Genomic DNA, 26197 nt, shown 5'->3' on the forward strand with positions numbered 1-26197 from the left:
CTCAACTTGCTTCAGGAGGTCTGTCCTATCCTTTCCAGTGTAGAGGAAGGGGCCCAGCCTCAGGGTTCTTGCTGAAGCTACTGCTGCCGAGGTCAGATCACTGCTACATTGTACTAAGGGACAAGCTGGAGCTTAGGAATTCTTTGTAGCACCAGTTCAGTAAGAAGTCAGTAATTTGGAGCAGCTAATGAGTCCCAAGAGATGACACACCCTAGGGCATAGTGGAAACAATGCTACTGACTCATCTGAAATAAAGCGTGTGGACTCTAATCTTCCATGTATAATTTAAATGTCTATAAGCAGTGTATATGCTGGCTAGGCACAATAGAAAGGTGATTGATGATCAAGCATATTTCACTTTATAAACACCTAAGTACCTGCATATGCACTGGAAGAGATCCGGCATTCAGACTGACCACACATGTGAACCCGATGTGCATACGGCCACAAAAGATGGCACTGGAGACTAGGTCCATCAGGGAAGTGCATCCTGAGAAGGAATTGACAGGGGGAGGTGGTGTTCTGAGTGCTGAGTGGCTCTCAAAGGGTAGTGAGTGCTCTTTGCTCTGTGAACATGGTCATCATGTTCCTGGAACAATCAGTGGTACTGCGGGGGGACACAAAAGGGGAAAGGGCAGTTTCTCACTGTGTGCCAATGCCCCGCCTCCCAGTCTGTCATAGGAAACCCAGATCGTCCCCTGCCTCATGAAGAGCGGCACACAGATTGCCTCCCAGAGGTTTACCAGGGCAGCAGAATCTCCTGGCTGGTCTTACCCCATTTTGTTTCAGCAGGCACTATCTCTGGTTAACAAGGTTCTTTGTTATCTGGTCACTGTCATTTAAGTTTTGCTATAAGGATGTGTCAAATGAGTTGCAGACTCCTAAACCTTTGTAAGAACAGTCCACAGTTCCCACAGAGGCAGAGGTGCTGGCCTGGAAAATGCTGTGTTAAATTGTTGCAGGCCTGGAAAGCCAATGTGTTACATTGTTGCAGGCCTGGAAAGCCACTGTGCTACATTGTTGTGGGTCTCGGGAAAGCCACTGTGTTACATTGTTGCAGGTCTGGAAGCTACTGTGTTACTTTGTTGCTGGTCTGGGGACCGCTACTGTGTTACATTGTTGTAGGCCTGGAAAGCCATTGTGTTCCATTGTTGCTGGTCTGGGGACCGCTACTGTGTTACATTGTTGCAGGTCTGGGGAAAGCTACTCTGTTACATTGTTGCAGGCCTGGAAAGCCACTGTTAGATTGTTGCAGAGCTGCAGTGCTAGGCAGACCAGAGGAGAGCCGGTTCCAGAGCTCTCTGGTGCAGCCCTATGCTGTGCAGGCCCTGGGTGAGCTGTCTGTTCCAAGGTCCACTGTGTTCCGAGTCAGTTGGCATCTAGGCTGTTGTTAGTTCTCTTAACAGTACTCTGAGTGGGTTCGGGTTTGGGAGTGTTGAGCAGGAAGGAAGGTCTCAAGAGGGTTCCTTGGGGTACCCTGTCCCTGTGTTCCATGCACACTCCCCAAGTTGTCTCAACAGGTGACTTTTTTGTGCTACCTCTGGCATAATTATTCATAATCTGAAGAATCCCAAATTGGAAAACCACATACTGCTTATTTTCTTTTCCACATCCACTCGCCCTGATTTCTGTGGATAGCCTAAATTCTTTCATTTAATTGTAATTTGATAATTAGACACCACAGTATAACACTGTGGTACCATTCCAATCAGAATTACTTCTTTAAAGTTAATAGGTCAACTAGAGTGGCATTTTTAGTTTTGTTTCAATTTCGTAAAATAGTTGCTTTTTGGGTTCATCAGAAAGTTTGCTTTTTATCTGATGGTAGTTAATCACTGGTATCAGTTTTGTAATGATGTGTTGTATTTGCTCATAATAACTCGAGAAAATTCTTACTTAAGCTTCAGTTCACAGTTACCCTAGCAAAGCAAGTGGACTTGTTGACTTGTGTTACATGGGCTGATTGAGAGCAGTTTCTCTGTCTTTATGCTATGGGAAGTTTATTTTAACTTGGTGTTTGATATCATTGGCTAATCAATGAATGGTTTTACATTTTATTTACCTATGGTTGCATGTGGCTGTATGTGTGCAGTCTGGGCAAAGCATGTATGCTGAATAATCTCTCCCATGTGTTGTGAACAGGTCAGCCAGGATGGGAAGTCTCTCCTTGATAAGCTCCAGCGTCCCCTGACTCCCGGCAGCTCTGATTCCCTCACGGCCTCCGCTAACTACTCCAAGGCTGTGCACCATGTCCTAGATGTCATCCACGAGGTGCTGCACCACCAGCGCCAACTCGAGAACATCTGGCAGCACCGCAAGGTGCGGCTCCACCAGAGGCTGCAGCTCTGTGTCTTCCAGCAGGATGTTCAGCAGGTGGGTGTCCATGCATGCCCTTTGCAGAGAGCTAGCTAGCCCTGGTTCCCGTCCAGTGAGGGTGGTGGCTCTGGTTTCCGACTATGGCCTGATACTCCCAGGTGGCTCTTGGCTACTCACTCTACTGTGCTGACACCTGGGGTGAGATTATGGTTGTATCCACTTCCTCTCACTTTTGTTGGCTTTTGAGTACTGCTTTATTTTTTTTTTTTAAATATGGCTACTGTTTCTCTAAGGTAGGGAGTGCCACCAGTGGTACATAGTAAGTGCTTAGTAATGTGTCAAGTGGACTGTTGTGGCTGTTTCTGAATAATCAGCATCTTTTTTGTGACAGGGTAAGTTGGAGTCCTCAGCCTGCGGCAGAAGAGCACCAGACTGGGGGAGCATGCAAAGCATGACATAGCTATGAGAGTAATTAACTCAGGCTCTTGCCCTGTGACCAGTGTAAACTGTGTCCAAGTCCTGGGGCTGAAGATGACTGTGTCTGCAGTGATAGCATATTAAAGGTTGGCCTGAATGCAACCCCGGGGTTGTCCTGGGGTCAGACCTCTCTCTTTTTTGACATCATTGTGTCCCTGTGCACAGAACAGTCAGGTTCAGGGCTGTCAGATTTCCGGGAGCCACCTGAGAGTCAAGTGGGTTTCTGCTTGGTGGACTGGGACTTGGGAGAGTCATACTGCAGACAGTGTTTTGATAGAAGATTCTCCTTGTTAGACATGGTTCAGTGCTGATCTGGTGGGGTCGCAACGCTGACAACAGCTCTATGGTTTATACTCCTCACCTACCATGCTCAGTTTCTTTTGGTGATTTTGAGTTCTCTGGAGATCACATATATAAAATGACTCAGCCATGTGCATTCTGGTATTTTATTACCTTTTCTTATTATTATTAACCAGGGGGAAGAAGGGAAATAGGGGATAAGAGGGTTGAGGTGGCCTCCTAGAGGCCTTGTGAGGGAATGAGTACCACAAGGTGAAGGCCCAAATTCTCCTTCATCTGAATTATTAAAAAATGCTTGCAAGCCAGGACAGTTAATAGATTAAGTACATCTCATACTCCTTAGATCTCGTTTGGTGACACAGTTAGGAGCCAGTGCCATTTCTAACAGTGGCCGCTCTTCTTCCCCGAGGAAGCAGCAGCAGGGTGGTCTCTTTCCCTGGCTATTTGAGACCCTGGTCTTATGAGAGTAATGGCTGGACCTTTCTAGGTTGGGGAAGGCACTGCGAAGGAAGTCCTTCAGAAGAGCTTCAGGGTCTAGCTATCTGGTCTGGTACCAAGTACTTAATGTACCTGAATTTGAAAACAGCATATATATATACACACACACACATACACACATATACACAACCATATTCTGAGCTCATGTATTTAAGCCGGCATTTACAGAATATTAGGTGGAATATCACATACCAGTACTCCTATTAACATCCCACAGAAACAGATATTGCCACTAAGGGGACCGTTTCTTGTTGACTTGTAATGGTTTGAACCTATAAATGAAAACAGGAGATCTTCCTGTAGGTTTGAATTGTGACACCAAAGCTAAAAGTCAGAGAAAGTAATCAAAACAGATGCGTTAATAGTAGGATAGAAAACCCAGAAATACTTGTCTGGAGCTCAGGAGGTGGGTGACAGAAGGTGTTGTCATATAAAGCAAGGTGGTAAGCTGAGGCGAAATGCGCAAAAAAAAAACAAAACCAGGGCAGCATTTTAGAAAGGTATCGGGGAAGACAGATTAGTACAGTTGAGGATAAGCTACAAGAATATAACGAGCCAGCTAGCGATCCCATACGTTTTGTTTGGGGGAATGGAAAAGCTTCAGCCGCTATTGTGCAGGAGAAAGAAATACAGAGCTTTCTCAGTGTAGACACTGAACGATGATGGTTTCCTGCCAGCAGCCCTCCTAGAAGAAAGTCCTTGGAGGAGCATTAGCTGGATTATTGCAGGCTCCCAGGGCATTGGGTCACAGGGGAATGGCTGGAGAGTTTGGCTTAGTGGTGAATTTCCCATAATTTCTGTACAGAAGCAGTGTGGAATGGTAGGAAGGGGCGTGGTCAAGTGGAGCTGGTCTGGGCCATAGATTCCACTCAGAGGACGGCATGGGGAGTGAGTGGACTCTGTTGTTGCAGGCTTACCCAGCACAGGCATCCTAGCTGCTGCTGCTCTTACCTTTGGTATTGATAGCTTGAATAAGCCCTTTGCTGTCCTTCCTGACAATCACGTAATCCATATTTCTGTCTCCTGTTTCCTGTCAAGTAGCCCTCATGGAATGTTTTTTTTTTGCATTAAATGGTGAATAATTCTTACTTCTTGGCAGCAAGTAATTTAAGCCTACGCCTCCATTTTTATGGAAAGCTAATGGTGTTTGCTGCCCCATTCGCAGTCATGGAAGTTGTCCAGAGCAGGATGCTCTCAGACTCGGTTTTCTGCCTCACCCGCTCGGTTTGCCCAGCTCTTAGATTGTCAGGATTCAGTTATCCAACACAGTGAGACACATAGCCCTGCATGTCTGCTTTCTGGAGTCAGGCCACATCGATGTTCATCAGGCAGGGAGACTGCTCCCTCAAAACCTAAAAAACACTGCCACAGTTTCCAAATAGACTTTTGCACCCTGCCATATGGTGTGATCATGTCTAAGACCATATACTATGTCAAGCCTACATTTCAGGTTTTCTCTTGGAACCTTGCTTCTAGCTTACACTGGGCACTGATGAACATCTGCACGTGCTGCACCTCAGGGAGTAAGTAGGGATTTAGTGCCCATAATTAAAAAGTTCAGAAAGACTAAAGCATGTGATACGTAACACTTGTGTTGGAGTCCAGACACCTCCAGTCCTCAGATGCCGGAGTGTTTCTAAAACCATGCAGACATGGAAGGATCTGAGCATTGCCCTCTTTGACAAGGTTTTTAGTATTTGTTCACAAGTTCATAAAGTAATAATCACTGGGAGATATGAATCCATGAGCCTGGTAGAAATTAGGTAGTGGAACCTTCTTGCAGAAAACTGTTTCACAGATGGGGTGTGCTTTTTAGGATGGCTGGAACCCTGGCTCCTGAACAGAAGAGAGAAGTCCCAGGGGCTTGTCCTGAGTGCTTGCTAACTGGCCCTAACCCAGTTCGGGTGTCGGCTTTGGCAGTGCCATTTCTTCCCAGAAGTCTGAACTGTCCCAATGGGGAACACAGTTCTCCTTCCAGCCGGCTACAGCACCTGCCTGTCAGCTGTGCCGACCAAGAACAGGCCAGAACCAAGGCTTAGGAAAAGTGCTGGGAGACTGACTTCTGGGGCCACCACCACAAAATTGCCAAAACCCTCTCTCTGCCTCTGTTAAATGAGAATGCCAACTGTCCCTCCTCGGAGTTCGCTGGAAGAGCCAGCGCTTACTGTACGCACAGCAGTGTGCCAGGCTTGCCTCGACAGCAGTGCTCAGATGACAGAATGACTATTCGTTTAAGTGCACTTGCCATCGTGGTCAATAATGACAAGCTTGTCATTATTCAGTGATTTCCTTTTCATTACAGAAAGAGTCAGGTTAAACCATTAGCAGTTTGCTGCACATTGGGCTTTTATCTAAGTGATGCTTTAATGTTTTCAGAGCCTTGACCTAATTTATGTCCATTAGAGGTCACCAGTTGGCAGGGAAAGATGACCACAGCCTGCCTTCTGCATAGAGAAAGATGGTATAGGCCTCCTAGGTATTTTGTTCTGCCTCTGAGCCAGGTAGCTGAGGAAAAAGTAAAAATAAATACTTTTGACTTGTTCTTCAGCTTGGGGCGAGGGCAGACCTGAACCAGCCTCGTTTGTTGACAACCACTGGGTACAACTGTAGTCAGAGATGGCTGGCTGGACTGAGGTGATAAAAGTTCCCTGACTTGCTAGTCTTTTTGTACTTAAAATTGAAGGGTTTGTATGCATGTCTTCCAGATGGTGTTTTTTCCACAAATATATTAATCTGAGATCCCCTTGTCAAAAAGAAAAAGCCACCCAGGCTTAGTAACGATTCAGTAGCCTCGTGGGAAACTCGGAAACTTTAGCAGGACTCCGTAGCTGTGGGCTGTTTACTAAATGTGTGGGACTTGTGCATCGCAAGGACAAGTTGTTTTGTGTTTGTTCAAGACATAGGGACATCAGTGTTTTTACACTTTTGTTTGAAAGACCCGTTGCTAAAGGAAACATGGCTGCTATCGTCCTGTGTGGTCCACTCACAACAGCATTGATTTCCAAGCTATGTTTCCTGAAATATTTCTTAGTCTTAAAAGATAAAAATTAAAACACAGTGAGTTGCTCCCTCTAGCTGTCTAGCCGATGTTTCGACATTGGAAAGCCACGCCTGCCTTCAAGGCTCTGGAAGGTGAAGGTAATCGTCAGGCTTGCGGCTTTCTGATGGCCTGGGGCTTTGTTGTTTTTAAGTAAAGGAATATATAGGAAATACTACAGAAATGTTTTAAGTCTTCTTCCCCTTCTATCCCTCCGAGATCTTACAGATAAGTAATAGACTGGAGCTTCGATGATACTTTTATGATTCTAAATCCTTTTCAAGTTAAATATTTCTCCTTTTATTAAAACTATTATAAATAACTTACAAACAAAACTATTATTATTAAAACTATTAAAAATAACTTACAAATGAAAACATCACACACTGAAAATAAACTAGACCCAAAGTCTGTATGTCTCAGTGAACTTCTGTCCAACGGCTGAGGGCCTCATGGTGAACTTTTGTGTGGTTTTGGGCACGTTCTCTGAGACAGTCATTAAGTAGAGACATGCTCTCTAGGGTCTCTTCCACAGCCCCAGTTCTGCTGGGGGCAGGTGGGGAGTGCAGTTTTGTCTGTGCGGAGAACAGTAGCTCAGATGCAGTGGAGTATTTCCAGCCTGTGCCATCAAAAAGTCTAACTAGATGGCACAGACCAAATGCTCAGGTGTGCTGTGCAGCTGCCCTGTGGATGCTGCAGTCATTTGTGTGGACACATTTGAATTCTCACCTGCATGTGGTCATCAATGCTCACAGGGATGGACACAGAAGCTGAAATAAAGTATGGAAACTTCCAGCACTTAGTCAGATGTGCAGAGGGACAGGTGAAGAAGAGGTGTGTTTCCGAGGATAAGCGGCAGAACTAGTTGAGTTAGACCACACTGACAGCATGTGGATGGGTCCAGTGAGCAAGGGTGATGGTCAGGTGACTGTCAGTGTTGATGGGACGGGACGGGATGAGAAATGAACCACGTGACCAAGAAAGAGAGGAACACACACCCCTGCCTGGCTTGCAGTTCATTCCCCAACCCCGCCCACCTCTGTTCGCAGCTGCTTAGAATTCCAGAGCACTTTTTACAGGGCCTTGGAGGTCACCATCTGATAGCGTGGGACAGAACTTTGCTGTGCAGAAAGGCAGCTTAGTCAGGCCCTCAGGTGTGGAACGATGGACACAGATTGGTCTTATACATCCACTGGCTAACTTTCTAGATGTCAGTTCGGTTGCGGGTTCTAGCACAAAGCCATTGTGGACCAGCAGTTAAGCCTGACTTATCTTGACATTAGACGTTCCCGAATCACTGACTTGGCTGAATCTGCCCTACTTCTTTTTCCATCCCAGATCAGTTAGAGTTGTGTACTTCGGCACCTGCTGTTGTCTGCCCCGAGTGCTTGTGTTCCCTTACAAGCCCATGTGGAAATGTAATGTCCAGTGCAGTGAGGTCGCTGTGCAGGTCCTCTAGGAGTGCTTAGGCCACCAAGACTCCACTCTCACAAGTGAGATCAATGCCTTTAGAGATTCCGTTCGACCCCTTTGCTGTGTGAGGACCCTGGAAGCCACAGTCTGTGAGGAATAGGTCCTCACTACACGTTGGCACCTTAACCTTAAACTTTACAGTCTCCAGAGCTATGAGTAGACATTTCTGTCACATATAAATTATCCAGCCCGAGGTATTTTGTTACAATAACCCAACAGAATTTGACAATACCAGTCACAAACATGTACAACATAGACGGCCCATTTTTAACAGCACACTAACAAACGTGTGTGATGTATTTGTAATGTTTTAGCTGAACATTTGAAAAGAGATCACTTGCTTGTTTTTCTGCCACTCCACCAGAGACTGAGTGTGTATTTGATGTAAATACTGTTAGATGGTGTTAATGTTGTGTGATTTCTCACATGTGTGGACCAGGGATCTGCGCTACTAAGTCCCAGCCATGAAGAACAAACACAGCTTGCACTTCGATGCCATAACACCTCACAGTTTACCCAAGGAATTATCCTCCGAGTCCAGGACTCGGAGCATGGCAGTGGTGTCTTGTCTTCTGTGTTTGGAGTCTCCTAAAAACAGAGACATACAAAACATTTTTTTGTATGCATAGTTAAGATTGAATCACCTGAGCTATGAGGCTTTGAACCATTTAAAAATGTGAACTGGTCCAGCATAGTGCCATATCTGCCCTCTTCACACAAAACCCAGCGAGCTGGTAGCTCTGTCATGCCTCTGATAAGGTGAGAGTTAATTTAATCATTATATGCAATGTTCATGCGTAGGACAATTTGTACTTTTAATATAAAAGCTATTTATGGTCCTGTGGAGAAGCTGAAGTAAGATGTAATTGCGAAGTGAATTAAATTAGTATTCAGGCATTTCCTCTGAACTTTGCTTCATGTTTGCTGCAGAATTTTGACAAAGGAGCGAGCCTTTCCTAGATAGGCCTAACCGGTGAGCAAGGTAGACACCGTGTTTATGGCCCATGTGACCGTTTTCTTTGCAGGTGCTAGATTGGATTGAGAACCACGGAGAAGCATTTCTGAGCAAACACACAGGCGTGGGCAAATCCCTTCACCGAGCCAGAGCGTTGCAGAAACGACACGAGGACTTCGAGGAAGTCGCACAGGTACAGCAGCCCCCTGAACACATCCCGGTGGCTGGGTTGGAAGTCAGAGTTTCAGCTGAGTTTAACCTGAGGCGACTTAACCTTTGCTAGGTGTGCGAGGTTGTTATGGTGGGGTTAAATTCATTTCACAATGAGGCGATCATCACCTAGGTAGAAAACAGAGTTAGTTAACCCCCTATGAATTGTATGGTTTTGAAACAAGTTTGTCTTTGAGGATGTTTTCATATTTATTAGGCTAGTTTGTGGCTTTCACTTCAGTTGAGGAACAATAACTTCTGGAATTTCTGCAGTGACAGGCCTGGCATTCAGCTTGTTCGTTTCTAGTTGTGTTAATTGTGTGCTTGGGAAGCCAGCACCAGGAGCGGAGGGTGCTCAGAGCGCAGGACTTGTGGAGAGCAAATGAGGGAGGCTGTGATGCCGACAGGCAGTAGGCCACTGTGATCTGAAAAGTTTGCAGAAGTATCAGACATCCTAAGGGACGCTGGCTGCCTTCAACAGAAGTCATCTGAGCCAGGAGTGGGGCGTGCACGCTTTTAGGCAGGGAGATCTCTGTAAGTTTGGGACCAGGCTGATCATCTACATCATAGTGAGGTTAGCCAAGGTTGCACAGAGAGACCCTGTCTCAAACAACCCACCTTCAGACAAAAGAAGCCATCTAGGTCATACAAATCCAGATTCAGACAGATTATGGCAACTGTAGAATATCACTAAATCTTACAGGCAAGAAGTGGAAAATGTTATCCGTGAAAAGGACTTCTAGAAAGACGGTGGTTTCTTCAGCAGCCACAGATGCTGGAGTCGGGAGCTGCTGTCCTGATACCCTTGGGTTCCGCACCTGTCTGAATTGCTGTTCCTTGGGGGAATGAAGTGAGCACTGAGACTGGGATTTCCCAGTCAAGTACTTATCAGAAAACCGAAAGCATTGACTTAAGAGTATTAGTAGACTGAAGCCCGTGAGAACAGGCATGTTCTGCTCGCTTCCCTATGATGCTCACCTACAGCAGTGTCTCACATGTGTCCGTCCGGACGTTCAGCAGCTACCTGCTCGAGTGAATTGACTAAATGGGTAAAAAGTATCTAGACAAGGATGCTATCAGCAGTCAGTGAACGGATCAGTAAATACATCTGTAGATTCTGTAGATTAGAGGATTACTGTCTGAGCAAAAGGTAAATCTAGGAGGTAGTCAAGAGTCAAACCAAGCTGAAGAGCCAGCCAGTTCACTTGGACACAAAGGGCAGAAATGTGTGCTGAGCATGCTGGATGGGGCCTGAGGACAGCAAGAGGCTTTATGCAGGCTTCTGGCTGTTTTTGAATGACCACAAAATGTATAAAGCCAAAAAAACAAAATTCAACAATCATTCCAAATTTATAGCTTTGGGGAGTGGTATAGAAAACCAAGAAAATTCCTCCCAAAAGAAGGGGGAGGATCAAAAGAAAGCAAAAGAAGTGAGAACAAAATTCATGAAAAAAAATCACAAAATGTGATAGTGATTTATCCTAATATTCCACTGTGCCTATCTTCCAAACCACCACTCTAGCCCCCTTAGAGATCTTAAGTAGCAAGTTGCCTAATGCATCTTTTCTTGGGAACTTGGTGAGTCGTGGCTTGATGAAGTAGCTTGAGTGGATTAAAAAAGGAAGCAGTGAAAGTGTATGATTCAGTTCTCTGAAAATGTGCTAAATATAGGTCTATTCTGCAGAGCAATTCCTCTGTTCTAGGAAGGAGGAACCCCGAAGGAACCTCTCGAGCTTACACGGTAGAAGCGAGCCCTAGGCCCAGCCTGACTTGTTCAGGTGCCCACCTTTGATGGCAATGCCCTGGGCTTTAGTGTTTGCTTCAGATGCTGCTGTGGCCTCCTCAGGAAGCACAGGTCACTGTGGCTTACAGTTTTGCAGAACCAAGCACTTCCATGCCATGGTTGTGAAGCTCGTCTTTGTATGTTGGTTGTGAGTACATCTTTGGTGTTGAGTAAGCCTGTGCTGGCTGCTGTGCACTGTGACATGCACAGCTGTAGAGCATTTTCTCGTGCTGCTTTTTGCAGTTAAAATTGCTGCTTTGCATGTGGCTGATGGAAAGGTAGGCACTCCTTGAGCAGTGAGTGATCTTCTACTTTAAGTAGTTTTCTGAGTTTGTGTTTTTAAATTAAAAAGCTATGATTACAGCAGGTGAGTACAGCCCAGAGAAACCTTGTTCCCGCAGCTGGTTCTGAGAGCAGCAGGGGCCTGATGCTCCCCGGGTCCCTCTCTCTGAGTGCTTCAGCTCCTCCGCTCTTCAGTGTGCAGTCACCAGCTGCCCCACGCATTCTCCCCCAAACAGGTCTGTGGGTAGCTTTGTGTGTGCCACAGATACCTTGTCTTCTGGATAAGGGTCTAAGAAGTTAGCTGTCATGTACCAAAGTTCTTCCTGGATTTCAGAGGACTGACAGGTATCCCCACTGTGCTCATTGTTGGCTGAGGAAGCTGTGTCCAGGTGGACACACGACATTCCATGTTTGTAGTATGACCTGAACTACTTCGCAGATATAACAAGCTTCCACTGACTAATAAATTCAGCCTCTAAATAAGATGCTTTGTGTTTTAGTCTTTTAAAGTTAACCCTGGAGAAGTCAGGGCAGATTGTTTTTAATCGAGAGCTTCCCTCATTGTTGGAGTTGTTGTCAGTGGTGTACCAGCTGCCCAGCATGAGGTAGACCCTCAGAGAAGAAAAAGAGCGGGTTCGTGAGGCTGCTTTCCCGTTCACATTTCCTAAACTCAGTGATGGACGATTCCTTTCTGACTACGCAACCACCAGCCCTGAGCAAGTCCCTTGGTCTGAGTCCCTTTTCCCTGTGAAATAGCATTAATATCTCTCTTTACCAGGTTACTGTAAGAATACATCAGGAAGGGATGGAGAAAGGGAAGTAGGGCATCCATGTCAGAACATGTTCACAATTCCAATTCCTTTATCTGGAACATCTAGGTGATTGAAAACACCAAGTTTTCACATGATAACTAAAGTGCTTTACACTAGCTGCAACAGGACCTAACATAGATGCTGTTGCCAGTATTTATTCTCTGTGCCCTTACCATACTGAACCCCCACCTACCCTGAGAAAATAACAGGTGTCTATGGCTCATGCTAACAGATGGGGACAGTAGTTAGTGTCTTAGAGTTATATTGCTGAAATAAAACACCATGCCCAAAATCAACTTGGGGAGGACAGGGTTTATTTACCTTACATTTCCACACATGTCCTCACTGAAGGCAGGCAGGGCTAGAACCTGGAGGCAGGAGCGGATGCAAAGTTGATATTATAGAAGGGTGCTGCTACTGGCTTGTTCCCCATGGTGTGCTTAGCCTGGTTTCTATAGGACCCAGACTAGCAGGCCAGAGACGGTACAACCCCAGGTGGGCTTGGCCCTCCCCGTCAATCATCAATTAAGAAAATGCTGTTCGGTGCTCATTTTCTATTTAGAAATTTGCATTCTCATTTATGGTAACTACAGTGTCTGCCATCATTTTGGTGAGAATTGGGCCCTTGTGACTGAGAGCGGGAGGGGGAGGAGGGGGAGGAGGGGAGAGGGGGAGGAGGAGGAGGAGGAGGAGGACCACTCGTCTGCTGTGCATGTCCCAGATGCTGGCGGTTACTCAATGTAGGCTCTTTCTCAAGAAAGAGGAAATGCTCTGGGCTCCATGACCTGCCCTTAGAATGTGTCCTTCAATTCCCTGGTGGGGATGAAAGGAACAACTCAAAGAGGGATCTCTCAGGCTGAAGGAAAGAGGCCAGTCCCTTCAACTCCCTTGATGTCTGCCAGCTTTAGATCGCCTCGGGTCTCGGGTCTTTGAACAGTCACAGCTCTCCTGACTGACCTGTCACAGGGAGGTGGAAGTGAACTTGTCCCTGTCGAGTGACTGCTCAAACGCTAGTGCTGATGCTATGGATGGCTTAACGGTTACCATTCGGAACCAGTGACAGTCCTGTCCAGTTCAGTGCAGAAAGACTCAGGACGACTTTGTTGCTAGGAAGGCCCAGCTGGGGTTTCAGAAGCCAGTGCTGATGTTCCTGTCTGCGTCCTGTCCCCTTCCTGCTGTGGTTTGTTCTGAGGAAAGCCCTTACCTTCTTTGTACAACCATCATTTTCTTCGAGTGTCGGACGAGACACGAGTGGAACGGTTGTGGTGTTAGTGTCACTCCATACACACCTGTTGATCAGTATTTTTCCAGGGTCACTTATTGCTGACGGAGTCCTAGAAGGCTCTCAGCAGTTCAGTTATGCCTTCCTACTGGGGAGCGCGGTCAGCTGAAGATTCATTTATCAAACAGGAGAGGTAAATTTCTTCAAAGCTGTGATGACAATCATCAAGAAAGCAGGATTCCTTTTTTCAGAAGCGCATTTCCGGGCAGACTGAGCTGGAAACTGCACTCAGACCCCCAGCTCCCCTTGTACCTGAAGCGGCTGACTGATAAAGCTTTATTGTAATTAGTCTCCTAACTTGGAGGGCACCCATTCCCCAAACAGATCTCGATGTTGCATATCACCCAAAGGACCATTTGCTGGGAGTCTGGATCTCGTACTGACAAGTTTAGGAGGTGGGTTCTCTAAGAGTTGCTCCTGCAGCCTCCTGTGAGGTCTCTAAGTTAGTGAAAGGCGCACACTCTGCCTAGCTTCCTGTTTTAAGATGTGATCTCTTCCCGTCCTTATGATATTAGAGGCCAAACCAGTGGGGCCACCTGATCTTGAACTGTTGATCCCCAAAACTGTAAGCTAAAACTGATCTGATTTGCTCTGCAAGATGCACAGGAGCCTTGGGTGCCAGAAACAGAGTGCTGTGGTTTAGTATAGTGTAGTGTGGCCTCCCCAGAGGTTTATTTGTTGAAATAATTCCAAGAGTGATGCAGAGAAGAGCCGAGTCAGGCTGGTGTCTTAGCGTTAGATGCACCTATCTCTGGGCAGATCCCCCAAGACTGGATCCTAGTGGCTTTCTAAAGAAAAGAGGGACCGGGAGAAACATCTGTGCATGCTTATTTCTATAATGCCCTGCAGCACATCGGGACCGCTTCCAAGAAGCTCATCAGATGTAGCCCTTAGATCCTGGACTTGAGAATCATGGGCTGCGATAAAACTTCTTGTATAACTCACCTGGTCTGTGAGACTGTGTTGTTGGCAACAGAAAAGATTGAAACAGACAACTTCTCTGTCTAGTTGGAGTCTCGCTTCCCATGCTATTCCAAGCCCCCATCACCTGACTGAGCCTGCTTCTCCCTCCAGAGACGCCTTTGTCATACTTTGAGCCACCCTCCTTCCCCACTGTGCAGTGAGACCCACCTTGCTCAGCTAGCTCTCGGAGTTTGAGGAGTAGGTGAATGAGCCGATTGGTATCTCAGCAGAGCCCCAGGCTGGATTTCTGGTCCTTCCCGGAGGGCAGGCTGCTCTGATTCCACTGAGGGCCTCCAGTTAGTCTCATCTCCTCCTCTCATTGGTAATGCCGCTTTTGAGCCAGGTTATCTGCGCAGGTCAGGAACCCAGCCAGAGCCACGAGCTTATCAGGAACTGAAGAGGAGTCTTCGGAGAGCACTGCACAGGTGTTCACACTTCACGCCGGCATTTCTACTCCGATCAATTTATAGCCTCTGCAGTTCACTTTTGTTTCTGAACCTGTGTGCTGTGAAGCAGGGAAGAGAAAACACTGTTACTCTGTCATGAAAACGAGAGAGAAAAAGTGAAGCAGGCACTTGTGGCCATGGGGCATTTCCTGACTCCACCTTAGCAGAAATCTAAAAGCCCTTTCTGAGTCATGAGCCATTGTGGTCGGTGTTTAATAATCTGCTTGGCATTAGAAAGGGCTGCCGATAGGCATGTGTGGGCCTCCTGAAGTCGTTGCTAAGTGAATGATTGGAAATGCTGCTGATAGGCTCTGTGTTGCTGGGTGTCATGGCTCCCACGCGGGCTGGCTTGCTGAATGCTCACCTTCTGTTCCTCTGGGTATTCTCCTGTGCAGAACACATACACAAATGCAGACAAATTGCTAGAAGCAGCGGAGCAGCTGGCGCAGACCGGGGAATGTGACCCTGAAGAAATTTACCAGGCTGCTCATCAACTTGAAGACCGGATACAAGACTTTGTTCGACGAGTTGAACAGCGGAAGATCCTGCTGGACATGTCCGTGTCGTTCCACACCCACGTAAAAGAGGTAATGCATCACAGGTTGACTAAATATAATCTGGCCGACGGGGTCTTTGAATCTGTCGGAAGGAATCCTGTCTTTGTCATCGTGAGAGACATTGGCTGTAGCATGGCAGGTAGGCGTGAGTGCAGAGTGCACTGGGGCAGACAGGAAGCAGGCTGGACTTCTGCTGGTGCTGGACAGGAATGCACATCTGCCTTTGTTGGGGTTGTCCGTACGGGGACGGGGTAGAGGGGGCACTTGTGAGTCAGAGATGCGCGGGGACAATAAAGCAGAATGAGATTCCTTTAGAGAGGAGCAGTCCTCTTTCCATGTAACCTTATCGGGTCCTGCTTACTGTAGGCACCATTGTTGGGTGGCCCATCTGGGTGAAAGCCATAGTAGCCTTGCTCTTAGCAGACGACTCTCACACACTTACAAGTCATGTTACATTGTATTGAGTTTGAATATTGCCATAGTCGATGTGGTACAGTATCAGTACTGTTAAAGTCTGTTGTTGTTTTATGTTACTCTTTGGCTCTTTTGGGGGGCCCGCCACCCAGTTCCCAGATAAATCACATGGAGCCTTATTCTTTCGTATTAATGCCCAGTTTTAACTTGGCTTGTTTCTAGCCAGCTTTTCTTAAATTATCCTGTCTATCTTTTGCCTCTGGGCTTTTCCCTTTCTCTTTTTCTGTATACCTTTCATTATTTCTTACTCTGTGGCTTGCTGGCCCCTGATGTCCTCCTCTTTTCTTGTTCCTCCTTGATCTCTCTTGCTTTCTGATTCCTTTTTTTTTTCCTACTTACTCTGTCTGCCAGCCCTTCCTGTTCTTTTCTTGCCTTACTATTGGCCATTCATCTCTTTATTAAACCAATCAGATCTTTTAGATAAACCACAGTAACATGGCTCCACTGAGTTAAACAAATACAACATAAAAGAATGCAACATGTCTTTGCATCATTAAACAAATGTCCCACAACATAAACAAATGTAGCACACCTTAAAATAATATTCCAGAATAAAAGTCCTTGTGTGTGCCCATGGCAACATACTTATTTCAAGAGATAATGTTATGTTAAATGTGAAAAATAGATACCAAGGATACTATATATATAACATACACATTGTATATACATATAGCATAAATAATGATAGATCATGTGTGTGTGTATATATATATATCAATTAGTAGATATAAAATTAGAGAAACTATTATGTTACTTTTTGCCTCCTTTTGAAAGTAGGGTTTTACTGTACTGGCCCTGAATTCATTGTATAATGCAAGTTGACTGAATTTGCAGCAATCCTCCTGCCTCGGTCTCATGAGTGCTTCGATTCTATGACAGTGTTACTCCACCTGGTTTATTTTGTTTTAAGGGTTTTGTTAATAAACTCACGTTTTGTTTTACGTGACTAAGTGCTCCACAAAGGACCCTTTCAGAATGCTGTGATACGCTGTGACACCTCTCGGTTCTGAGGTAAACACCAGAATAGACAATGAACATAGCTAGCATCTTCTCCACTGTCAGTTACGTCACAGTCAAGACTTGAAAATACTGCAGTCTGTTTTCCCCAGGAAACATGTTCAGTGGATATTCTTCCAGGCTGCTTGTAGCTGGATGTGTGGTCCCTGTGCTGAGTTCCAGGGTCACCTGGTGCTGAGGAGGAGCTACCTCCTGCTTTTGACTCGTGTCATGTCCATGTCTAGATCCGTACAACTGGGGCTGCATCCTCCCTCGTGCTGAGGTGGTCTTGTTTACTCCTCCTCCTCCAGGGTTCCAGCCCTGCCATGTGGTATTCGCTGATCTATGACACTATCCTCCCACGCTGGGTCTTCCTGCCGCCCCTGCCCTGTCCACAGTTAGTTGCTGCTGTTGGCAGTTTTCTAGAGTTCTCTGCACACACCTATGACAGCACTGACCACGTCACTTTAGGATTCTGTGTTCTTATGTTACGTGATTTGTGTTACTCTCTTTTTACTACAATTTCACATCAAAACTGAGAGAGGAATAGGGTCAATATGACCACACAGGGTACTGCTGCTCCACGGGGGCCAAGGTGACTACTAAGCTCATTCAGGTGTCTGGGAAGGTCCCACCCAGAAGACGGCTGCTGGCTAGCTCTCTGAACATCATCAGCCTAAGGTTTTGGCCCAAGACTTGCAGATTATGAAATGCCCCTCAAATCCACTGTGATTTGTGAGGAGGTGATGCTTCAGTGGTGATCACAGCTGCTTGCCACACTTAAGACATTGGTCTCACTTGATAGGTTGAAGTCTGGTTCCTTACATGTTCCCACTACAGAGCCTCTTCCAAGACTGAGATACATCATATAGGTTTGTGAAATAATAGCATCAGTTAGGTTCAGTGCCTTGAATGATATTTTTATTTTTGAATCCATTAAAAAAACATTACTACTTTTACCCATTTCTACTTATTCAGCTTCTCTCTCAGAATTATTATTATTATTATTAATTATTTTGATTTTCGAGACAGGGCTTCTCTGAAGTTTTTGGTGCCTGTCCTGGAACTAGCTCTTGTAGACCAGGCTGGCCTGGAACTCACAGAGATCCGCCTGCCTTTGCCTCCTGAGTGCTGGGATTAAAGGCGTGTGCCACCACCGTCCGGCTCTCATAATTATTTTGTGGCTTAATTACTTTTATTTACCTTTGGCATTCATAGGTCAATTGAGGCAACTAGGTGGCAACGTCAAGCTTGCTGCCAGTTTTTTCTGAGGCTGATGCAGTGACCCTCACTGGCTTCTCTTCTCAGAATCCTTGGTCGCCAGGAAGGATCACTCCGCCCTGAACCAGGCTGCTGCAGTCCTGGGTGGGTTAAGCAAAGAAACCTGGCTGGGCTTCTGCAAAATTGTTGCTGAATTGGACACATTGTTTTGAGCAGTGCCTGGGAAAAGAGAACTTGTCATTTTATTCAGAAGTCAGAATTAATGGCTCACCCCACCCACCTGGAGACTTCTTTTTCTCAGAGTGCCCGCCTGACTTCATTTTCATTCCTAGCAAACGAACAGGTCAACTTCCTTTTTCATGCTTGCTGGAGTCAGGCCTCGGCTCTCCCAAGGAAGCAACAGTGCACTTGGGGAAAGGAAAGTCCCAGGCTCCTTGGTGTGCAGCCGAGCTCTCTGAGCTGCCTCCCTTACCCCGGCCAAGTCTCCCGAGGAGCCATGGGACTGCACCCAGTGCTTATTCCTGCATTGTTAACACCCAGAGCTCTTGCCTCCCTGTGCAGCCGGAGAACCTGTCCGGCGTCTGGTAGTTACCTGTCAGTGCTCAGTGCTTAGGAGCCAGCTGTCCTGCAGCAGTCTCCCGATCAGTGGTTCGGGTACAAAGCCTGTTCAAAGCCTCACTTGCTTCCTTCCCTGTGGCTCTCCCACAGAGGTCTTGCTTTACTTCTGTGGAAACATTCTGTAGGCCACACCCCATCACATGGTAGCTGTTTATTCAGCCTCAGCACTCATACATGCTTGTGTGTGTAGATAGCTACATGCATGTTTGTTGCAACTTCATCATATGTAGACTTACGTTAACTACCACAGCACCCAAACTGCAGTTACACAAATCATTCTACCAGAATATGGTTTTTATTTTACTTTATTTTTGAGACAGTGTTTCTCTCTAGTTTTTTTGGAGCCTGACCTAGAACTTAGCTCTTATAGAACATGCTGGCCTCAAACTCAGAGATCATCCAGGCTCTGCCTCCCAAGTGATAGGATTAAAGGCATGTGCCACCACCACCTGGCCCCAGAGCATGCTCTTGTGTCTGAATGCATATTGCTTCCCGTTCCTGCAGGAGTTGGAGGCCTGACTACCCAGGACTTTCTGGCTCTCCTTCCTCCTTATGGCTGTCCCCAGCCTCAGCAAGAACCAGCACCTCACATCCCTGTTATTCTGGGTGTTTCAGAAATGCCAGATGCATGGAGTCATGAGTGTTTGTGCTCAGCTTTCCTACCTAATTAACCCTGGAGGCACTTGGCTTCGTACACACATCAACCCCTCTTTCCCTTCAAGGCAATTGGAGTCCCTGATCACCTGGTTTCTTAGCTATGTCAGTCACGTGTCATCTCTTGTCCCTGGCTGGTCATACACCTGTCTACAGGTGTCCACACCTGGGACTGGAATGCCCATTTGTTACTCCTTCTCACGGTGGAGCTGCCATGCAGATGCCTCTGTGAGTCTCCGTCTTTCCTCCTAGCACTAGCACCCGACACTTGGCAGGGGTGGTGTTTCCTGATGCTGACCTTGGTGTTCTCTGGTCTACCTCTACCCCATGCGTCCTTTATAACGTTCTCTCAGCGTACTCGGGCATCATTTTTCCACCACACAAGAATAGGAGGTGCTTCTCAGTCCCTATAGCTCAGGCTGGGCAACAGCTCCGCCCGTGGAAGTGCCTGCTGCTCCAGCATGCGAAGCCCACCTTAGAATCCCCAGCGCTCTAGTCAAAAGCCCAAGGCCGTGGGCAGAGATAGGCATGGTTGCTGGGGCTAGCTGGCTACCAGCATGACTCTAGGCTAATGGAGAAACCCTGCTCCAGGTGAGTAAGGTAGACAGTCATGGAACAGGATGGCCAAAGGCTTCCTGCTTTTGCACACACACAGGGATATGCTTCCCCACACACAATACACACAGAAGAAAAATACACCACAATTCCTACAACAAGGCACCAAGCATGTGTGTCAACATGCAGTCAGCAAGCATATGTCAGCACACAGTCAGACATGTGTGTACAACATACAGTTGGTCACTTCTGGGAGAGGTGCTTTCTGTTGGTGGTGGGAGCGGTTCCCTTTTCAGCCTGTGCCCTCTGCATTCGCACCTGCGCATTGCCACTGAGAACATTCACTTCTGCTCTGAACTCGCAGTAGCAGCGGCTCTAGGGAACTGTGAGTGTGACACTTGAGACTGCGCCACAGTTGGCACAGCTCCACTGGACCAAGCGGTTGTCCCTGAGCTGAGAGCCGGGAGACAGGTTTCAATGCAGCAGCCTCTGCCTACAGAGCCCTGCAGTAAATGAGTACTTCCGCCCTCATGTTGCCTGTCTCACACTGGCTTTGCAGGTCAGCGAGGTTACCCCAGTTCACAGCGAGGACTGCAGGTGAAGAACACAAGGACTTCATCAAAGATAAGGCCTCTCGGCAGGTGTGCTATGCCTTCTGTACCAGGCCCCATATTCACACTGACTACAGCCTGTGCGCCCTCCCTGGAGTGCGGAGATTGCTGCTGTGGCTCACCAAGTCTCGGGACTCCCTTAGCCACCTAGAGCCCAGTCCTTTTCCAGAACCTTCAGCTCCTCAGAACTTCCCTCCCCAAATGATGAAGAAAGGACCTCTATTCTTGAGGCGAGCTAGTTCAGCTTTCTCCTAGAGAAGTGTAGTGCCCAAGGGTAAAGAGCCGAGGCGTAGGGTTGTTCCTGCTGCCAGAGATGGACAGGGTCCTCCCGCCTCTCCGTCTCAGCCTCTTCATATTACTTCATTTCGGGAGACACTTTCCCTTCTCAACTTGGCTGGTGCCCATGCCTCTGTCTGGATACATACAGCCCAGTTGTGGGCAGAATCTCCTCCAGAACTCAACAGAAGCCTGCAAACAGAGCTCCAGGACATCTCAGTGCTAGCCTGAAGGCCCAGCCTTGTTTCTTATGGCCTCTAGGGGACAATGTGGTCTACACCTGTGTCCTGACGGTTCCATGGTTCTTAAAAAAAAAATAGTACCAGTAGCAGTGAACTGCAGAGAGCCCACCCCCTCTGACTGCTGGATAAAAATCCTGGTCACAGTGAACGCGTGCAGAGAGCCCACCCTCTCTGACTGCTGGACAAAGATGTATCTTTTTACTATAGATTATCAGTTTACACAGAAGTGCATTTTCTTTTCATCCTTGGAAAACTTGGACTTAAGATTTTCACACACTTCCTAGAGACTAAAATTTGTTTGTTCAGAGGCACTTTAGCTTCCTGGTATTACATCATTTTAAAAGCTCAAAAATAGACGTTACTTACCCCAGGCTGCAGTAGGACACGCATCAGTCCATCCCCAGTTGGCATCTCAAAGGACCAGGAAGAATATTTCCTGAAGAATTCTGGGGGGCAAACACCTTTCAGGCATTTGACATCAGGCTTTTTATATATAGCATGGTCCACTACCTCACTCCCTGTTTCCTTTTCTTCTGCGACATCCCAGGATCACTTCCTGCCGTCTGTCCGCTGTGCAGTGTTATCTCTGTGACCTCACTGGCAGGGCCGGGGGGGGGGGGGGGGGGGGGGGGGGGCGGGGGGGGGGGGGGGGGGGGGGGGGGGGGGGGGGGGCGGGGGGGGGGGGGGGGGGGGGGGGGGGGGGGTAGAGCACAGTTGTCCAGGAAGTGGAGGATGTGCGCGCGCGCGCGCGCGCGCGCGTGTGTGTGTGTGTCTGTGTGTCTGTGTGTGTATTAAGCTCTGCCAGGTGGAAGGCCAAAACTTGACCCCTAAATATTCCTGGCACTTCCCCCTAGAATTCAGAGGAAGCAATTTCTATGGAACCCAACAGGTTTTTCTTACAGCCTTTACTTATACTATAGTATTGAATGCTATTGTAGGGGTAAAGGGATTTAAATGTTAAGTTTACCAGACCAAGGTACTAATTTTGGACAACTGAGAGAATACATTGGAAAAGATACAGCTAAAAAAAAAAAATACCTCTCATGGATAGAAAATTTATGAATTTTCTTATGAGGTCTTTCTTAGAAGAAAGCCAGCAACAGTGACTAACATTTACTGACTGTTCTCTCTGTACATGTAGTCTCATCCAGTCTGCCACACTGCCCTGTGTAGGCATTCACTTCAGGTCCACTTCTATAGGAGAAACTGGGTCACAGGCCCACATGAGAAAACACGGATATTTCTGCCCCGGAGTCTCAACTGGGTTCTGATCTCAGACAGGCTGTCCTCACAGACTGCAGCAATCAACTGCTGCAGAAACACTGGTTCCTGTCCCTGGGGTCGCATGCACATCTGCCTGGGGGTTGCATGTCAGGGCAACTCCAAGCCCTTTATCAATGAATAGATTGTTTAAATCTTTTGTAACTCAGTAGGTACCTTTGGTGGCATTTGTCGTGTCCCCACCCACATAGGCACCCCACACCCTCCTCCCACAAGTGGAATTCTAGAGTGAATGGGAGAGAGCTAGCAACCCCTCCAAAGGGTGGACCAGGTCCCCCAGGCTCATACAACATAGTGCACAGCAAAGATACTGGTGTAAAGGAAAGGGCTTGCCAGCCTGGTGGGCTGGTCCATTCATTTATGGATTAACATTGCTGGGGCAACTTCAGCAGAGCCATGAGCTCAAGCAGAAGACACTGCTGAGATTTTAGGACACGTGAAGTCAGTGATTCTTTTTTCTCCGTTGCTTCTCAGCAGAATCAGTGCAGATGGAAAGAGACACATCTTTATAAGTATCCATCTTGGGAGAGCAAGGGCTGTAGTAGCCAAGTGACCAAGTGGGTTTGTCATTGGAAGCAAATGCATGAGTTCTGTGTGTGGCTAGTCCCCTGCCCTCCTGCCTTGTGGAAGGCAGATTGCTAGCTTAAGAAGTCCGCTGACTTGATCATCACGTGAAGTATTTTGACTCTTTAGTAAAATAGTGCAATCTATTTTCCTAAGCAGTTGGTTATTGGTTGTAGCAGCATATGCTCTGCTTCTTTGAGAAAGTCCTGTCTGTTTCGCTCATTTGAATCCATTTAAATGACACAAACAAGATGAAGAAGTAGCACAGAATTCAGGTTCTAATTCCCACTTGGGAGAAAGCAAGACCTGTTGACACTGTCTTCCCATAGTAGGATGAACAGGCTGTATGACAGATACTGGCCCTGGGTTCCTGAACTGGGTGTGGTCATCTCAGGAGCACACATCTCCACCCACAGTTGTGGATAACACTGACTTCCACGTGCTTTCCTGTGCTCCAAGGGACCTAAAGCGCTCGTGTCTGAGTGGTGGTTTAGTAATGGAATGGAGACTGCAGCAGGAGGCGTGTCTAAGAATGCCTGTGTGCCCAGCAGAGGTTCCTGTTTGAGAGACTCTCGGTTGTTTCCTTTCCACCTAACGCCAGATTGAGCCTCTGCAAAAGGGGAGAGTGGCTTCTCTTCCCTTTCCTTTTTCTCCTTTGTGACAGCCTCTTCCGCTTCGCTGCCTGTTTATTTTTGCTCCACGCTGCAGTGACATGTTGCTCTTTTTGTGCATATGTCCCACTGGCTGCTGGACTCTTGGGGACACTTCCTCCTCTCCTTTCTCCCTTTCCTCCCCCTCCTTCCTTCCTTCTCTGTGGGAGCAGTCTGCCACGGGCATCGTCCCGATGTGAGCGTCCTGGTCCCCTACAGCACTCACTCACCATGCCCTCTCTGGTCTGCAGCTGTGGACATGGCTGGAGGAACTACAGAAGGAGCTGCTGGACGACGTGTACGCCGAGTCGGTGGAGGCCGTCCAGGATCTCATCAAGCGCTTCGGCCAGCAGCAGCAGACCACACTGCAGGTGACAGTCAACGTGATCAAGGAAGGGGAGGACCTCATCCAGCAGCTGAGGTGGGCCTCACCCCTACCCCTCCCCCTCACCCCTCCCTCTGCCTGGCCCCACACAGATCCCAAGCTGCACAGTGGGTTTCTGCTTTTATCATTCTTCGAACAAAAAGTCCCAATATGCTCTCTAGAAGGCCAGGGACAGTTTTCTTCTCATCCCACTTTCAACCCCCTCAATTGAAAAACTGTTAACCGTTCACCTTAACACTGTCTAACAGCCATCAGAATCTAACTTTCGTTACTGTTATCATTGCCCCCTTACTGAAATTTCCTTATAAATGGATGCATTTGACGCTCTTTAAGACCACGTCCTCTAGCCCCAGGGGACCTGCCTGTCTAGAGTGTGGCAGCATGCCCATCTTTCAGCTCAAGGCCAGGTGGCCTGGAAGGTGTCAGGACAGGCCCCCCCCCCCCCCAGTGCTCCACTGGGCAGGAGGCAGGGCCAGTTTGGCTTTGTTTCCTCTGGAGGCAGATTTGAAAATTCCTTTGAGGGACTCTTAAGGGTAGCCTCCTGCCCCTAACTCACATGTCACTCGGGACAGTTGGTGGAGTCACTAACTAAACAGCCTCACACGATCATTAGTAACGATTTTGAGTACATTAGAGGTTTACCTCTCAGGCAGGAGGATTGCCACTGCAGAACCAGATGCCCACCATTCTCGCTACTTAGAACTCCTAGTGCGGTGTTCTGTAATAGTGGATGTCTCGAAAGAGGGCCATAAAGAACACAGCTGTGTCCCTGCAGCCGCAGGCTTAGCAGAGCAGGCTGCTCAGAGGAAGGGGGCTGCTGGTGTTTTGCTAGGGGACAGTGCCTTCCCTTCTCTGAGACAAAGTCCGACTTCCTGCCGGCCTTCTTCCCCTGAAGATTTGCGTTGCCGGATCTGGTGTCTAACAATGTGAGACTTTCTCATTCAATTCCTGTTTGTCTCACTGATGTCCCGTCTGCTTCTCCACTCATACAGGGACTCTGCCATCTCCAGTAACAAGACCCCACACAACAGCTCCATCAACCACATCGAGACGGTGCTGCAGCAGCTAGACGAGGCTCAGTCCCAGATGGAGGAGCTCTTCCAGGAACGCAAGATCAAGCTGGAGCTCTTCCTGCAGCTGCGGATATTCGAGAGGGATGCCATCGATGTGAGTGGTCAGCCCAAGCCTGCAGCCCTGCACCCGGCTCCTGTCCTGTGTCCCCACTACCTGAGCAGAAGGAAGGTCCCAAAGCACTGAAGCTCCTGTGGCCGCAGGGAAGGTGGGGGGTGGTCAGCTCGCACTCTGGGGTGGGGACTGCGCTGGGCTAAGGAAGATGAGGACGGCACAGGTGGCAGCAGCAGTGTGCTCTGAATGGAGGGAGTGCCATGCCTCCCCTGGGGCAGATCAGCCCCAGTCAAAGAGTGCAGGACTACACCACACTCCCCTCTCGTAGTAAGAGCGGCCTGTGGAGCCTCCTCTTCCCTCCTGTCCTCCCTTCCCACATCCCTCTGTCTTCCGTTTTCTCTCTTAGTAAAGGGACTGATTGTAGCCTGTGCATTCTAAGGACTAGAACTCACCTCCCCCCCAATGAAAGTGCCCTTTGGTTTTCCATAATTTCTAAGCTGGAATGGGTTTTCCTATTTGATATGTGCAGAGAAGGAAGAAATACTTACTTTTACCTTTATTCATTGAGAAGGGGGCGGCTCTGCTCAGCAGAGAAGGGCCTCATGCTTGAGGTAGTGGAGCCAAGTCTGAGTGAACAAGACTGAACTGTGAGAGACTGTCAGAAGAACCAAAGCTACTTCATAGCCCATGTGAGCCGTGTCCTGGTGCCTGGCTGCTTACACAGCTGGTGGTCAGAACTGGCACACGCATCCTCTCCAGACTACTCAGGTCTAGCTTGTGACTGCAGGGGTATCTCACTGCCTGCCTTGTGTAACACGCTCATTCGTACTGCTTGTGGGGTACTCACCTGCCCCGTCCTTGAGCTGCCTCAGAGGCTTGGGACTGGGTGCAGAGGAGGCCGGAAAGGCCTGCACAGACTGTATGGGTCTCTCAGCTGCAGGGAGATCCTCTATGGGCTGCTCCCTTTGGCTTGTCCTTCAGCCTCATCTTGCGGGGCATCTCCAGAGGTGGCACAAGGTCTTCCTGCAGGCACCTTCAGCTGGCTGGCTACCTGTCCAAACTCCATAAAAGTAGCTTTGTCTTAGCTAAATAACAAGAGCTGCGTCAGACCCCCTCTAATCACAGTGACTGTCAGCCTGCTCACTGCTCTCCAT

General features: G+C 47.8%; 1 protein-coding gene and 1 long non-coding RNA gene across 6 annotated transcripts in view; one reads left to right on the forward strand and one right to left on the reverse strand.

The window, feature by feature from the left end:
• The window catches only part of Trio (trio Rho guanine nucleotide exchange factor), a 282243-nt gene that overhangs the window by 138828 nt on the left and 117218 nt on the right, over window positions 1–26197 (forward strand). For all 5 annotated transcript variants that reach the window (XM_050144824.1, XM_050144821.1, XM_050144819.1 and 2 more), the window contains exons 9-13: window positions 2143–2373; window positions 9127–9249; window positions 15230–15421; window positions 23785–23954; window positions 24911–25085. In XM_050144824.1, coding sequence (XP_050000781.1) covers window positions 2143–2373; window positions 9127–9249; window positions 15230–15421; window positions 23785–23954; window positions 24911–25085 — 891 coding nt within the window. The remainder of the gene's footprint in view (window positions 1–2142; window positions 2374–9126; window positions 9250–15229; window positions 15422–23784; window positions 23955–24910; window positions 25086–26197) is intronic.
• On the reverse strand, window positions 9305–15222 carry LOC126503266 (uncharacterized). Its single transcript, XR_007592236.1, has 3 exons — window positions 13348–15222; window positions 12465–12511; window positions 9305–9395 (listed from the first exon to the last, which is right to left on the reverse strand). It is a non-coding gene; the product is annotated as an uncharacterized lncRNA (long non-coding RNA).

Source organism: Alexandromys fortis, unplaced genomic scaffold (genome assembly GCF_014885135.2).
Source record: "Alexandromys fortis isolate MF-2015 unplaced genomic scaffold, M_Fortis_MF-2015_v1.1 scaffold_52, whole genome shotgun sequence".
Lineage (NCBI taxonomy): Eukaryota > Metazoa > Chordata > Mammalia > Rodentia > Cricetidae > Alexandromys > Alexandromys fortis.